General features: G+C 43.2%; 1 protein-coding gene across 2 annotated transcripts in view; it reads right to left on the reverse strand.

The window, feature by feature from the left end:
- The window catches only part of Fam135b (family with sequence similarity 135 member B), a 325,309-nt gene that overhangs the window by 202,151 nt on the left and 106,439 nt on the right, over positions 1-16,719 (reverse strand). For both annotated transcript variants that reach the window (XM_008838576.2, XM_008838577.1), the window contains exon 2: positions 9,330-9,425. In XM_008838576.2, coding sequence (XP_008836798.1) covers positions 9,330-9,406 — 77 coding nt within the window. In that variant the 5' untranslated portion in view covers positions 9,407-9,425. The remainder of the gene's footprint in view (positions 1-9,329; positions 9,426-16,719) is intronic.

Consider the following 16,719-nt stretch of genomic DNA (forward strand, 5'->3'; position numbering starts at 1 on the left):
GGGATGGAAGGGTGAATGTGGCTTAGGGAGTCCCGGCACTGAGAGCTGTGCTACAGACTTACCCCAAGAGGCCTGAGGATAGTAGTGCAGGCTAGGAGAGTTAGCCGGTGGTGCAGGCCCAGGGATGCAGAGAGAGGTGAGGGCGGGGCCAGGACCTGAAGCGGTGCTCCTGGAGCCCAAGAAAGGGGCTGAGTTGGTCTGGGTTAGAAGGATCAGGAAGCAGTATTGGTTCCCCAGGTGTCTGGGGCCCCAAGACTAGGAATGGCGCAGGGCCCAAACTAGGAGTATAGAATGGCGGGAGGGATGGAAGTGTGAATATGCCTTAGAGAGTCCCGGCGCGAGAGTTGTGCTCTCAGGGTCTTATTTTTAATCCAACAGTATAGATTCTAGAGCTCACTCCATTTCCCTAAGAGGTATAATTCCTTTCCTGAAAACTTTGTCCAGTCCTGTCCATAATGAAATCCATTCTTACACATTTAATCATAAGAGCATGCCTTCATCCATACCTAAAGGATGTGTCTAAATGCTAATACTACTGGGAACCAAGAAAGAGTAGCAATAAGATCTAAAAGCTCACTATTCAGTTCTGGGAGGTAATAGCCTGTATTGCTGGGGGGAAGAGGGAACTGGGGCCTCCCAGACCAAGAACTCATGTGGATGAATCCCATACTTGGTACTGTACCAGAAATATAAATGCAATACACTTCTATTAAAGTGTTAAATAAGACAAAGATTCATCTTTAAAGATAATTGAAGAAAAAGCACCATCTGGTAAAACCTTTTCTCTAGCCAGTGTTTCCATATTAAAATTCGTGTTCAAGGTCACATCCTGCTCTCCAAAGCTGCATGCTGCTTATCAGCAGCACCATTTTGAATTAGCCAACCATGTAAACACATGAGGCTGAGCTCTGATCACACAGATAGAAGCACAGAACCCCTTTGCTTTAGGAATAAAAATCAACCAAGGGACCCCACTATTACTGAGCCTACTTGTGGGTGGATTTAGAACAGCCTTATATCTTCTATAAAAGTAAAACTTTTTGCTTTGCCAAAACATTTTGGATTATGCCATCATTTTCTTGGGATGCGAGGCCCTTTCTAACAACTGGGATTTTCCTTTAGTAATCCATGGTATATTAGTTACTTTTCTCTTGTTCTGATAAAACACTATGACCAAGGCAAATTATGGAAGGAAGAGTTTATTTTACTGACAGTTCCAGAGGGTAAGAGTCTATCATGGCGGGAAGGCATGGTGGCAGCTGTGGCCAGAGCAGGAAATTGAGCATTCATATCTTCAGAGAGGGACAGGCAGCCAGAGCAAAACTGAAAATCCAGCAAGGCTTAAGAACTCTCAAAGCCTTCCCTCAGTGACATGCTTCCTACAGCATGGCCACACTCCAAAAGGTTCCATAAGCCTCCCTAAACAGTACCACAAACTGGGAACCAGTTATCTGGATTCTTGGCACCTATGGAGGACACTCATTCAGACTACCACACCTGGCTTCTTGGAGTCATATTATCCATCCATGCGGAATATTTCTGTTCATACTCTCAGTGGAGGTAGTTAATGCAGAGACTGATCTCTGGTCAAAGAGCTAAGAACAAGTGACTATTGAGTACACTGCCTTGCATGACACAGCGACCACCCTTCAATGCTAGGGAACATCACAGAAGAAGAGCAGAGTGTAAGAGAGGAAGGGAGGGGAGGACGACAGTAAGATGCTGTCTTCTGAGCACAACGTGGCCATTTCACTTACAAAATCACAGCAGCTGTGGCTACCTCCAGAAGACCTGCATGAAACTGGGCCCATCAGCACTCCATCATGGGTGGAGGAGGAGGTTATGAGGTCCCACTCCTCACTGAGTACCCATTGGCAGTACCAAAGGAGGAGGAATCACTGTTCTTCAGTGGTGTAACAACTGGCTATTTGCCCACACCCCAGTAAATACCCCTCACCAAAATATATCACCTACACATAGAAATTGTCTAAGAATATTTTTTTTTGTTTTTTTGTTTTGAGACAGGGTCTCCCTGTAGCCCCAGCTGTCCTGGAACTCACTATGTAGATCAGGCTGGCCTTGAACTCAGAGATCCTCCTGCCTCTCCCTCCAAGTGCTGGGATTAAAGGTGTGCACCACCATGCCAAGCTCTAAGAATAAATTTTAGGGCCAGAAAGAGTAGACGACCACAAGGAAACAATTTTCCAGAAATCTGAAGTTGCTCATATGAACTTCACAGCAATGGTGACAGCATGCACAAGTCCCATGTGAGTACAAACCAGACAAAATCCCAGCACAGACATGGGGAAGTGGGAAGAAATTTGAACCCAGCTCAAGGAACGTTTGCAGCCAACTGCTGACTGCTGAGGAGACAGTGTTTAACAGGGGTGGGACTCTTGGTAGGTTAACCAGGCTCCAGTGGATGAACCCACACAGAGGGTCACATGGGAACACAAATCAGACTCTATAGGCTGTGTTGTATATAGAGTGGTATATACTGAATTGGGCCAGGGGCCATAGAGGGAGGTGGAGATGGCAGACAGCATATAAGTACTATCAAATTATATGAAAATCGCAAAAATTTCAATCAAAAAAAATTTTTTAATAAAAAATAAAGCTGAAAGTTTGCAAGAGTATTCCTCTGCTGGTGGATGAGTTCTCTCTAATTTTTAATGATTTACATGATCATGAATAAGCATAACTTATGCTTATTAGTATGCATAAAAATGCTTACTACTATTTTACTGTATATAACATGCCCTAGCAGTTAGAAAAGGGTCTCTTATAAAACCCATTAGGATGCAATAATGCACTGTTTAAAATAAATATTTATGTACTAATGTAGTACCATAACTTCTTACTAAACATGTACATTGTATGGTCTACAAGTTCTGGTTCCAGTTTGCCTCAATTCAATGTTAAACATGTTTGATAAGCATGGCTACAAAAATGCTTCCCCTAAACAGACAAACATATAAAGAGGGACATCAGATTTGCTGAAAAATTAATGATGTCCATACTCACTTTTCAACTCCCTTTACAACTTCACAAAGGTCTATTCATGTTTGGGATGTATCATTTTATGAAGTGTGACTAATGGTGACTATTTCATATAAGGCTGTTAATATCTCCAGCCAAATTTAAAGTTAGAATGAGGCATATGATAAATAATGTTCACAGGTCTATAAATCAAATCATTTTGAAAATAAACCCAATTCTCTTAGCATATTTATTATTGGTTCTAATTAGATTGTCATTTCGATTTTCAATGTACATAGCAACAAAACTTTATTAGACATTTCTTAGTGCTGATATTTATTCTTCAATTATTAGTACCACCCTCGAATTCATACTTCTAGAGTTTCCTGAGGGCTGGTATAGTTCAAATTCATACTTGTAGAGTTTTCTGACAGCTGGTACAGTTAAAATGAGAAAACAGTTTATAGCTGTGTCCAACCAGACCGTCAGAACTGCAGTAGTTCGCATTTTGAGGGTGTCCCCAGACTGGCTGTGTCATGAAGCCCTCCCTGTTCTTGATATGTGAGGTGATGAACAGGGCCCAGGACGGTTTGTCATAGCGACAAACAAGGTCTTCAGGGTTGCTCTAGATCCTAACAATTAAGCACTTTGCTTTCTTCATTCCCTTTGGCTAAAATCATCATAAATTTAAGATGTAATATTTTCTTCCTATAGCCTGATACCTTGGGAAGAATGCAGACCACTTCGAGTTCAGCCTTAAATAACAGAACAGAATTCTAGACCATGAGTGAGAAAGTCTTAGGTTCCCCAAGCAGCTTGGCTATGCTAACGCTGGGCGTGTTCTGCTCCCTAACCCAAGACACCTGTATGGAGAGTTCAGGTTGTACAGTTCTTGTACAGTTCCTTCTCAGCTGGCTAGCAGGAAATAAACAGAAAACTGTCCAATGCCAGGGTGACATTAACAAAACTGCTTCCCTTCCCCACAAAATGTGGAATCCAAAAAGCAAGGGAGGAGTTATGTATTAAAGGATCCACAGGAACCAGGACCAAAGCTGGATTTCAGCCCAGACCAGGGCACTTACCGCCAGTCCATGCACTTTAACCTGATAAGCAGAGGCTGACCTAGGGCAATACAGCTTCCAGACAGATGAACAGAACTTTGACTCATCAAAGTCCAGCCCCTGATCCTGACCAGAATGTCCATGTACCTCTTTCCCTGGAGCAGAAGGCAAGCATGTGTCAGTCCCTCCCAGAACCACTCCCCGTCTCTCTCATTGTCTGGGAAAGGGGACGCATCAAAGCCCCTCATTCCCACCCAGTTTCCTTCTAAGTAAGAAGGGGACCTGATGTGCAAAAGTCATTAATTTCAGAGTGATCCTTCTGAAACTAGCGTCTCACTTGGGTGGTTGATTATAAAACTACACATGATCTCTTTTATCCAGAGATGGCTTCTCTGACTTATGAGTTCTGTTAACCATCACAGCAGGATTTGAAAACAGGACTATGTGAATGTCAAGTCTGGGTAGCAAGAGATCAGGCCAATGACCTAGCTACTTATTTCTCAGAATAAGATACACAATGGACAATGAGTATCGAAAAAATGTCTAATAGCAATAATTATTAGGGAAATAAAAATTAAAACTACAAGATCATATCATCTAACCCTAATTAGAATAACTATTGTCAAAATGGCACACACATAAACACACACACACACACACACACACACAAAACTGTTGGTAAGAACTTGGCAAAGGGGAACCCTTACACACCATTGTCAATATAATAAAAATAGTACAGTCACTATGAAAAGCAGTATAGAGGTTACTAAAAAACCTAGAAATAGAACTGCAATGTGATCTAAAAAAACATTCAATTTTCTTGAATACAAATCCAAAGAAAAAGATCAGAATGCTGAAAAAGTATCTTCACCTCCACATGCAATTCACAGTTGCCAAGATAAGGAATTAATCTAGATGTCCATCAATAGGTGGATGAATAAAGATAATGTACATATACATACATATTACATGCATGTTGCACATATACATATATAAATGCCATAGAAAAAGATGAGCTAGGAGGAAATTAGATTAAGTAAAATAAATCACATGAAGACAAATACTGCATGTTGTTTCTTACATATGGAAGCTAAACACTTGATCTCATGAAAACAGATTAAAGCACAGAGGTTCTCAGAACCTAGGAAAGGTGGAGAAAGGAAAGTGTGGGGGATGGAAGCTAGTGGTGTAAGCATTCGTTCACATAGGGGGGTGAATTGCAATGTTAGGAAAATTGCCATCATCACCATCATCACCATCATCACCATCATCGCCATCACGATCATCATCTTCACCATCATCACCATCATCATCACCATCATCACCATCACCACCATCACCATCATCACCATCACCATCATCACCATCATCACCATCATCATCATCATCATCATCATCGCCATCACCATCATCATCACCAACATCGCCATAACCGTCATCACCATCATCACCATCACCATCATCACCATCATCACCACCATCACCACCATCATCATCATCATCACCATCATCACCATCATCACCATCATCACCATTTCCTCATGAGTTCATGAGGACAATGATGTCTTATTCATTAAGTCGTTGTGAGGAAGTTGCACTTATAAGACCTTGATCTCAGTCTTTAGCTCATACATCATCATCATCACCACCATCATCACCATCACCATCATCACAATCACCATCATCGCCATCATCATCATCATCATCACCATCATCAACATCATCATCACCATCATCACCATAATCACCATCATCAACATCATCATCACGATCATCACCATAATCACCATCACCATCATCACCATGACCATCATCATCACCATCATCGCCATCATCATCATCATCACATCATATTCACCATCATCACCATCATCATCATCATCACCATCACCATCATCATCATCCCCATCATCGCCATCGTCATCACCATCACCATCACCATCAACATCATCACCATCATCACCATCATCACCATCATCATCACCATCATCGCCATCACCATCATCACAATCACCATCATCGCCACCATCATCATCATCACCATCATCATCATCATCATCAGCACCATCATCATCACCATCACCATCATCATCATCGCCATCGTCATCACCATCACCATCCCCATCAACATCATCACCATCATCACCATCATCACCATCATCATCATCATCATTATCGCCATCACCATCATCATCACCAACATCGCCATAACCGTCATCACCATCATCACCATCACCACCATCACCATCATCACCATCATCACCATCATTGCCATCATCATCATCATCATCACCACCATCATCATCATCACCATCATCACCATCACCATCATCACAATCACCATCATCGCCACCATCATCATCATCACCATCATCACCATCATCTTCATCACCATCATCGCCATCATCATCATCACCATCATCAACATCATCATCATCATCATCACCATAATCACCATCACCATCATCACCATGACCATCATCATCACTATCATCGCCATCACCATCATCATCATCCTCATCATCCCCATCCCCATCACCATCATCACCATGACCATCATCATCACCATCATCATCACAATCACCATCATCGCCATCACCATCATCACAATCACCATCATCACCATCACCATCATCACAATCACCATCATCATCATCACCATCATCATCATCATCCCCCATCGCCATCATCATCACCATCATCACCATCACCATCATCATCATCATCACATTATCATCACCATCATCACTATCACCATCATCACCATCATCACCATCATCACCATCATCATCACCACCATCATCATCATCAACATCATCGCCATCACCATCATCACAATCACCATCATCATCACTATCACCATCATCACCATCATCACCATCATCATCATCATCATCATCACCATCACCATCATCGCCATCACCATCATCATCACCATCATCACCATCATCATCATCATCACATCATCATCCCCATCATCACCATCATCATCATCATCACCATCATCATCATCCCCATCATCGCCATCATCATCATCACCATCACCATCATCATCATCACCATCATCGCCATCACCATCATCACAATCACCATCATCATCATCATCACCGTCATCATCACCATCATCATCGCCATCATCACCATCATCATCATCGCCATCATCATCATCACCATCATCATCATCATCATCATCAACATCACCATCATCCCCATCATCGCCATCATCATCATCACCATCATCGCCATCACCATCATCATCATCACCATCATCATCATCACATCATCATCACCATCATCATCATCATCATCATCAACATCACCATCATCCCCATCATCGCCATCATCATCATCACCATCACCATCATCATCATCATCACTATCACCATCATTGCCATCATCATCATCATCATCATCACCACCATCACCATCATCATCACCATCACCATCATCATCATCACCATCATCATCATCGCCATCATCATCATCGCCATCATCATCATCACCATCACCATCATCATCATCATCACCATCATCATCATCATCATCATCACCATCATCGCCATCACCATCATCACAATCACCATCATCATCACAATCACCATCATCATCACCATCATCACCATCATCATCATCATCATCATCACCATCATCGCCATCACCATCATCACAATCACCATCATCATCATCATCACCGTCATCATCACCATCATCATCACCATCATCATCACCATCATCACCATCATCACCATCATCATCATCATCACCATCATCGCCATCACCATCATCACAATCACCACCATCATCATCATCACCGTCATCATCACCATCATCATCACCATCATCATCGCCATCATCATCATCATCACCATCATCATCATCACCATCACCATCATCACCATCATCACTATCACCATCATTGCCATCATCATCATCATCATCATCATCACCATCACCACCATCAATGTTGTCATTACTATTGCCATTGTCAACATCATTATTCACCATCATCACCATCATCACCATCACCATCACCATCATCACCATCATCACCATCACCATCATCGCCATCATCATCATCATCATTACCACCATCATCATCATCATCATTTGGAATAACTGACTGATCAACAACAATTAGTTGTGTATTTCAATAGAGAGGCTTTTGAATGCTCCCAACAATGAGAAATGACAAACGCTTGATGCAATGGACGTGTCAATTCTATAACCTCCCTCCCTCCCTCCCTCTCTTCCTTCCTTTTTGTGTATGTGAACGTTATCTGATACTCCAGAAATACATACACTTTTCTAAAAAGTGAGAAAAAACGAGTTTGAGTTGCTGCCATTGTGGCTTTTGGAATTCCCAGCCTGCCGGCTGGAGGATGGGGAACCACGGGGAGAAGAGCCAATGACCTCCTCTGCAAGGGCCACAGACCTGTGAGCCTGTCATTCTGACATTAGCTGAGCCCAGGCCAGTGCAGAAGAATCACCCAGCTGAGTTCAGCCCCAACAGTCTAACCTCAGAATCATGAGAGGAATTAAAGTCTCTGTGCAAATTAATGTGTTTTAGAAGATTTCCTTTATAGACAAGCAAACAAGTGGATGTCCTTGTTGTAGACATCTGTTGACTCTGTAAACTTAACACAGAAATTCTGGTTCTATGAACACTGATTTCCGTGTTTTTGCCAATACAGGGAAAGGATCCTCAGTCATGGTCTGGTCTGCATTCCATTACCTTATGTAACCATTTTGCTTTTTACCTATCCAGCGGCCAAGAGATGTACATCTGTCACAGGACCTCACGGACATCATCCATTAAATGGCAAGTTCAGTGTGTATTCTCCAAATAATGCCAGTAACTATTCTTTAACTATATTTGGAAAACAGTCTCAGATATTGAAAGATCTAGTCATGGATTTTATTCTGTGTGGTCTGGGGGGACGACCCAATGAGAACTGAGCCTGGGATGAGTTTCTATCAGAACTTCATGGTCAAGCTTTGTTCTTGTAACTTTTATATTGGCAATGGACAGAGGAGAGGGAAGACAGAAGGAACTGCAGGGGCAGCGATTAAATTAGCACTTTCTAGTCTCAGTCAACGTATAATTTACTTTCAGATGAACTAATAGTTTAGATTTTACACTTTGCAAGAAAATAATGAAAATTTTTCATTGATCACAAATGTTGTATAGTCTGACCTCTTTCTTTCACCTCCTGTGGGAAATACACACACACACACACACACACACACACACACACACACACACAGCCCCAAACAGTGAAGTATACTCACCCTCTTTGAAAGAGATCCACATTATAAAACTTATGTAGCTCCACAGAAAACTCAACTGTTCCTTGTACTTCAGACATGATCTTTTTGGTTCATTACCTGAAAAACAAGGAGAGAAATTAACCTCTTGACATGAGCTCAGCCAAACACACACAGCCCAGGCTCTACAACTAGTAACTTAACAGTGCTTAGATGGCTGGGAATGTGTGGACAACAGGACCAGTTAGATGATGAGAGCACAATGTGTCTACCTCACTTTGCCACTGAAAGGTTCCGCCTACTGGGCAAGACACAGAAGTGCAAAGCAACTTGGGTAATATCCTGCTGTTCACACCTGGCATGGCTGGAACCGAATCCTTTTCCATAGCCAGATGCAGGCTGTAGGTGACATGGAGACCATCGCACCCAAGCTACCTGCAAATCCCTCCTGGCTCAGGAGTCCTAGCCCTACCACTTTGTAGTTGTGTGATCTTAGGCACGTTGTTTAACTCCCCTCCCTCAAAGCCTCCATGTGGACTCGTAATCTCTGTGGCATGGAACTGGGAATCACAAACAGTTTGGATAAACGATGAAATAAACATGCCCTACTGATCATTTTCCACAGACCCGGACATGTGGTAAACCCACAATAAAGGCAGATATGACTGATAAAGACTAGTAACCACTGAGAATCACTCCACCCTTGATGCAGAGGGCTAAAGTGCAAGGAAGTGTGTTCCGTCAACTTCAGGAAGCAGAACACAGGTGCTGTGCCCAGACTGACTAACCTGATTTGACAGGTTGATTGTTTTTGAATCCAGTAGGTGCAGAGACTGATAAGAAGTTTGGGAAGTGCAAACGGAAAGGAATGGAATTAAAATTGTTCAAGTCTGATATAACAAAAAAAACAAGAAAGACACACCAGGCAGACTGAGTTTTCTGAATTCAAGAGATCAACTGAGTACGAGATAGTTGAAGGAAACGTATAAATTAATTACTAGAATATCTGCTATATGCTTCATGCTGTACATTGTGTGTGTGTGTGTGTGTGTGTATCTCCTGATTTCTACCAAAAACAATTATATGATGAATATTCTGTGCTAATTTTTCAGAGTAATGATGAAGGAAACTCTGAATTGCAATATAGAACATTCAAGAATATTCAAACATTGCATCCTCTGGCAAGTCTCCTCACTTTCCCAGGTCTTGGTTTACCACTCTGTATTATGGAGACAATACTGCCCCACAGGGTACTGGATAGAATCTAAGATGATTATTGTAATGCCTCTGTGGCACAGCTGTCCTTGATAGTTGCTATGACTTCTGGGAGAAGGAGATTGAGAACAGAGGAGAGAAAGGCAGAGGACATGAGTGCTGTCCTAGCTGCAGGTGTGATGGCACGTGGTCCTTCTGTGAGGACGAGTGCTGTCCTAGCTGCAGGTGTGATGGCACGCGGTCCTTCTGTGAGGACATGTAGGCTGTCCTAGCTGCAGGTGTGATGGCACGCGGTCCTTCTGTGAGGACATGTGGTCTGTCCTCTTGCAGGTGTGATAGCACGTGGCCGCTCTGTGAGAACACGTGAGCTGTCCTCCTACAGGTGTGATGCCACGTAGTCCTTCTGTGAGGACGAGTGCTGTCCTAGCTGCAGGTGTGATGGCACCCGGTCCTTCTGTGAGGACATGTGGTCTGTCCTCTTGCAGGTGTGATAGCACGTGGCCGCTCTGTGAGAACACGTGAGCTGTCCTCCTACAGGTGTGATGCCACGTAGTCCTTCTGTGAGGACGAGTGCTGTCCTAGCTGCAGGTGTGATGGCACGTGGTCCTTCTGTGAGGACATGTGGTCTGTCCTCCTGCAGGTGTGACAGCACGTGGTCCTTCTGTGAGGACATGTAGTCTGTCATCTTGCAGGTGTGATGGCATGTGGTCCTTCAGTGAAGCTGAGCCCTTAGAGAACCTACTTGACCTTGGTCATTGCTCACTTCCTTGGGGGTTATTTCTTCATCTGTAAAGTGGGGTCAATATATTGCTCATGGGATTTTGTAAGAATCAAAAATGTTACTACTTGTAAGATGGGGAGAACATTATGACAGCCTGCATATACAGAATCCCCAATAAGTGAACTCAATTTTACTTTTTTTTCAGAAGACACAACTAAAAGGTGGAAGAGAAGAAAATGCAGTACTTTTTTTTTTGGCTTGCTTTGCACTCAAAAAATATTTTATTTTTATGTGTTCTAGTTATCATTTTTAGTTTATGTGTATGAATGTATTGTCTGCATGTATGTAAGTGCACCTGTGTTGTGCAATGCCCATGGAGGTCAGAAGCGGGCATTGGATCCCCTGGAGCTGGACTTGCAGATGGTTGTTAGCCACCATATGGGTGCTGGGAACTGAACCCAAGTCCTCTGTAAGAGCAGACAATGCTTTTAACTGCTGAGTTATCTCTCCAGCCTCTCCTCTTTAAAAATTATCAAATGATGATTCTAAAATGATGTCTTCTGAATGTACCTGCCATTTGCTGGGGATTCACTAACTGTCCCCTCTTCCCAGCAACTAATGAATCTATCCTGTGATTTGATGGGCTTCCCCATCACTGCAGTTATCCAGGCAAAAGATGGAAACTTGCTTTGGGGGATGCTGGGACCATCCCTCAAGTTTAAATGTCAAGTTACTTTTGTTCCTAAGGTTCTAAGATTGCATCACCTTCATGCAGGTTATTTATTTTTAATCAGCAAAGCCGAATTATAAAAAGATGCTATTTATTCTTCCTCAAAGAAGTTAGTGCCTTTGCTGTAGCCCTTAGGAAACAAAAGTCCTTGTCTGTGAATTTCTTAGTACTCTAGGCATAACACAGGGTCTTCGTCCCAATGGAAATTCAAAAATACAGGTTCCACAAAGAAATAACATGTAACAGTGTGTGTGTGGGAAGAGGGCAGAATTCAGCAATGAAAACAACATATAAAGCCAGAATCATTTGGAGTTGGACGATGCTGTGGTTGTGGTTAAAGAGGAATTTCCATTAGCAGTGTCTGATGAGAAATTGGCCAGGTGGCGCCTCCTCCAGACTGTCCAGGAACTAAGGGCTGCCTCCTGTTTTTGACAGTGCATCATGATACACACACTGTGAGGTATCAACACAAAACCTGCTCAGGAGGAGGAGTAGAAGAACTCTGGTCTCTACTCACAGCATGTCAGGATCCATACATGGACAGCCCAGATTTCCTCAGCACTCCGAGTGCCCACAAAAGAATCACCAAGAAAATTGAAATTAAGAGCAGATTCTTGGGCCTGTCCACTTTTGAGGTCTAGAAATGTGCATGTTAAAAGTTTGTAGCTACTGAATCTGCTTCCAATGCTAACTGGGGCACAGAGTTAATAGAGAGACCAGTGACCAGAGGAAGGCACCAATTTCCTACTTGTGTGACCACAGAAGGGCATTAAAGTGCTTGTGGGAAGGAATAGTGTTTTTCTTTTAGCAATCAAACCCTTTTTCAGAGTTATGTATTTGATCTAAATTTGCACACTGTTATTGGGCAGTCTGAGTGGCACCTAGAACAGGGTCTCCATGGCTGAGTGAGAATGTGAGTATGAGTGTGTGTGTGTGCGTGTGTGTGTGTGTGTGTGTGTGTGTGTGTGTGTGTGTGTGTGAGGTTTATACAGAAATGAGTCAGGGTTTATGCATCTATTTTGGGATTTAATTTGACCTATAAGCTTCAGTCTCCTTTACAACACTAAGACAATCTACCCAGCAGGAAAGAGATGGTTGGTGACACATGTTCATCCCAGCGACTTGTAACAGCTACTCTGCCAGGAGAGACTGCTCATGTATTTCATGAGTGGTCTACTTGAGTTTTCTTTTTACACACTTCTTCCTGGTTCATAGATTCATTCTCTGTGCATATAAGTTTCCTTCCAGTTGTATGTCATTATCATCCAGCTTGATTGTTTTCAAAGGCATTCGAAACTGGGCAACATGGGGGTGGGGCATGGAGGACATTGTCCTGCTCTTACACAGCTATGGTCAACAGCTTCCTCCTCCAGGAACAAGGCCAGGGGAAAACTTCTTCCTTGCTTAAGAGGTATCTAGAGGGACCCCAAAATTTTATAAGATAGTCATCAGCAACTCAGGTGTCTGGGAATTAGCTGGCCACTAGCTTCAGTTCCCCATCATCTCCATTCACCAGAACGTAGCTTTCAGTTCTCACCACCTTCAGTCCCTCAAATCTAACCCCATCCTTTCATCTCCAGAGCACAGACTACCTGGTGAATGCTGGTCAGCATTATCTTGCCCGGATTAGCCCTGCCTTTGTGCTGGTCTTTGCTCAGCCTGTACTGATATCAGGACATCCTCTACACTCTCACCACAGTATCCTTTCTTGAAAGTCAAGCATGTTGTGGTATCTGAACCCTCCAGGGGTTCCTCCCTAGGTATCAGAGATGTTTTATAGCCATAAATATTCTCCGGACACAGTGATCTCCATACCCACACTCCATGCTGTGTCTGAGGTTTAATCTCCCTCTTTAGCTCTACAATCTGTGTTCTTCCAAGGATTCTGTCTCTGTACCGGTGATGAGAGAGAGACTTCAACACAGGACGATCCTCCTGACTAAAGATGCCATGCACACAAAGAATTCCAGCCTCCATCAGCAGATTGGCATTCACTAATCAGTCATAGAAATTACTATTTTTATTTCTTCCCTCAATGTAATTTGTAGGATTTCAAATTCTTTTATACCACGTGTACCATCACAACTAGATGTCCTTAGCTTGGAGATTCTGGACTCTTTTGGTACTGAGTTCCATGTCAGTTGAATATGCAGTCGTTTTTTGAACTATTCATTGCAATATGTCTGAACAGTATTATTAGTGATTTATATATTCTAAAATCATTCAGAAAGTTCTCAGTTCTCCTGAAGAAATTTGATTTAAAAATTAATATGTATATATTTAAAATACTATGATTCCAGGACTTTATTGTATATTACTGTGGAAAAACTTTTATAAGCATGCTTTCCTTTAAGGCATGGCTTTTTCCAAAGTTTTCATTATTCAAGATATGTGACCTTTGATATTTTAAATGAACAAGAAAAGTATGCTGACCTTTATACACACCACCATTTGCTTTATGAAAAGGCCACATCGCATTAATGTGCTGAAAAGACAGTATATCACAAAGCTAAAGCAGGGAGGGAGGACGGCCAACACCCCCTCATGCTATATGGAAGAGTCAGGAAAGGGGGGAGGTCACCTAAGTGCAATGCAGCAGGATCAAATAGGTATACAACGGGACACAGAACACCTTGTCAGCACATGCTGCCTTCACTCCAGTCTGAGACAAGTAGCAAGGATGGTCCCCACCACCTTTGTCCACACCCCATGCAGAGATGGTCCCCGCCACCTTCCTCCACACCCCATGCAGAGATGGTCCCCACCACCTTCCTCCACATTCCATGCAGAGATGGTCCCCTCCACCTTCCTCCACACCCCATGCAGAGATGGTCCCCGCCACCTTCCTCCACACCCCATGCAGAGATGGTCCCCACCACGTTCCTCCACATTCCATGCAGAGATGGTCCTCGCCACCTTCCTCCACATTCCATGCAGAGATGGTCCCTGCCACCTTCCTCCACATTCCATGCAGAGATGGTCCTCACCACCTTCTTCCACACTCCATGCAGAGATGGTCCTCACCACCTTCCTCCATACTCCATGCAGAGATGGTCCCCAATACCTGGCCCTGTACTCTATGCAGAAATGGTCCCTACCACCTGGCCCTGTACTCTCTGCTTCCCTATCTCCCCAGGAGATTTACTCCAGGCAGCCACTCTAATGAAGTAAGTTACCCCAACTTGCTTCTGATGTGATCACTGTGGGAGAATCTGTTCTGTGCCCAGGCAGACGATTTCATTAGGAATGGAGATAACCACTTTTTCATCATGGAAGGGAATCCCCTACAAAGTCCTCCTTCTCAGGGAAGGACAATACACCCATTCCCAGAGACTCTCAATCACGGACAAGGATCCCTAAAGGCCCATGTTCACTGATCTTTTAGGGCAGTTGTTTAGGGTTAATCACATGTGTATATGATTTGCCTGCCCTGCAGAGGTATATTTTATTCAACTGACTTGGGTGAATAAGTCTGAGGAAGGAAAAGACAGAGCATAATTTAGAAGTTTTGTGCCATCAGAAGACATAGACTAGAGAGAAAGTCAAGTCACAGCTGTGATCCAGATGAGAACCGTGGCATAGGCATGCACAGGGTACGAAGTCGTTCCTAGCACTGATCCTGTGCCTACGAGGCTAGCCTGCCATGTCCTGGCTAGCCCAAACAATAACAAATCAAGCCATCATCAACAGACTGATCTTGAAGTTAAGACTTAAGGTCGGGGAGATTCCCCCATGACTCAGTTTCCCAACTGCAAATTACTTTGTAGATGGCATAAATGCTGAACAAGTTCCAGGAACAAAACCTAAATGAAATTTTGTGTAGATGGTAGAAGAGAAATCATGGTCTCTTTCCACTGAAGAGTTGCCTTTGCCTGGCAGACCCTGACCCTTCCTCAGGACCTTCTGACTGGCAGATGCAAAGGGAAGCCAGGACACAGGGCTCAGAATCTCACCCCTAGGTAAAAGCAGCCCAGGACAAAGGTTCTAAATGCTAAAGAGCTTTATTTCCTTCAGTGTAGTAGGCTTATTTTCACACTTGAAAGCAATTCAAATCAGAATATCCACACAATGAGAAATTCACGTCTTCCTAGGGTCAGGTGACCCCTCATCTTTGACAGCATTTTAAAATCAACTTGAAGACATGTGAGATTTTGTAGTTTGGTTAAAGTAAATCTGACTCATAAACTTGAGCCAAAGCCTTGAAATACCAAAGACAAGGAATCTCCATCACAGAAGCCCAGTTAGAGCTGTCAGCTTTCAGAGTTATGGGGCACTGAGCCTTCTCCTCCTTGGCCAGTGCTGGATGCTCCAGTGACATTCAGTGTGTGGCACAGACCAGTAGGTGTCATCGTATTGCCCTGATACCCACTAAAACACACAGAGACACCTAAGAGTGTGTACATATATAACAAAAGCTTCCCACAAGTGGGCCTCTCACAGTCTGGTCATTTATGGACAGGACAGTGGCTTTGAGTCTGCCAAACCTGGTTCACATCCAGACCCTCTCACCAGCTGTTTCTCAAGCTCTAACCCTCCCAGTTTCCTCACCAAATCCTACAACAGGAACAACTACAGAACAATGGTTTACCATAATGGTATTATCAGAATAACTAAAAATAATGATAAGGTATATGCTACGCAAAGCATTTAAACATGATAAAAGATTAACTTCAATACCTAAAGGGATCTGACAAGGAGGGTAAGCTGACTCACAAGGAGAGCAGGGCAGAGCTGAGATGCTCAGAAAA

The sequence above is a fragment of the Nannospalax galili genome, unplaced genomic scaffold (genome assembly GCF_000622305.1).
Source record: "Nannospalax galili isolate Female #2095 unplaced genomic scaffold, S.galili_v1.0 scaffold919, whole genome shotgun sequence".
Classification (NCBI taxonomy): domain Eukaryota; kingdom Metazoa; phylum Chordata; class Mammalia; order Rodentia; family Spalacidae; genus Nannospalax; species Nannospalax galili.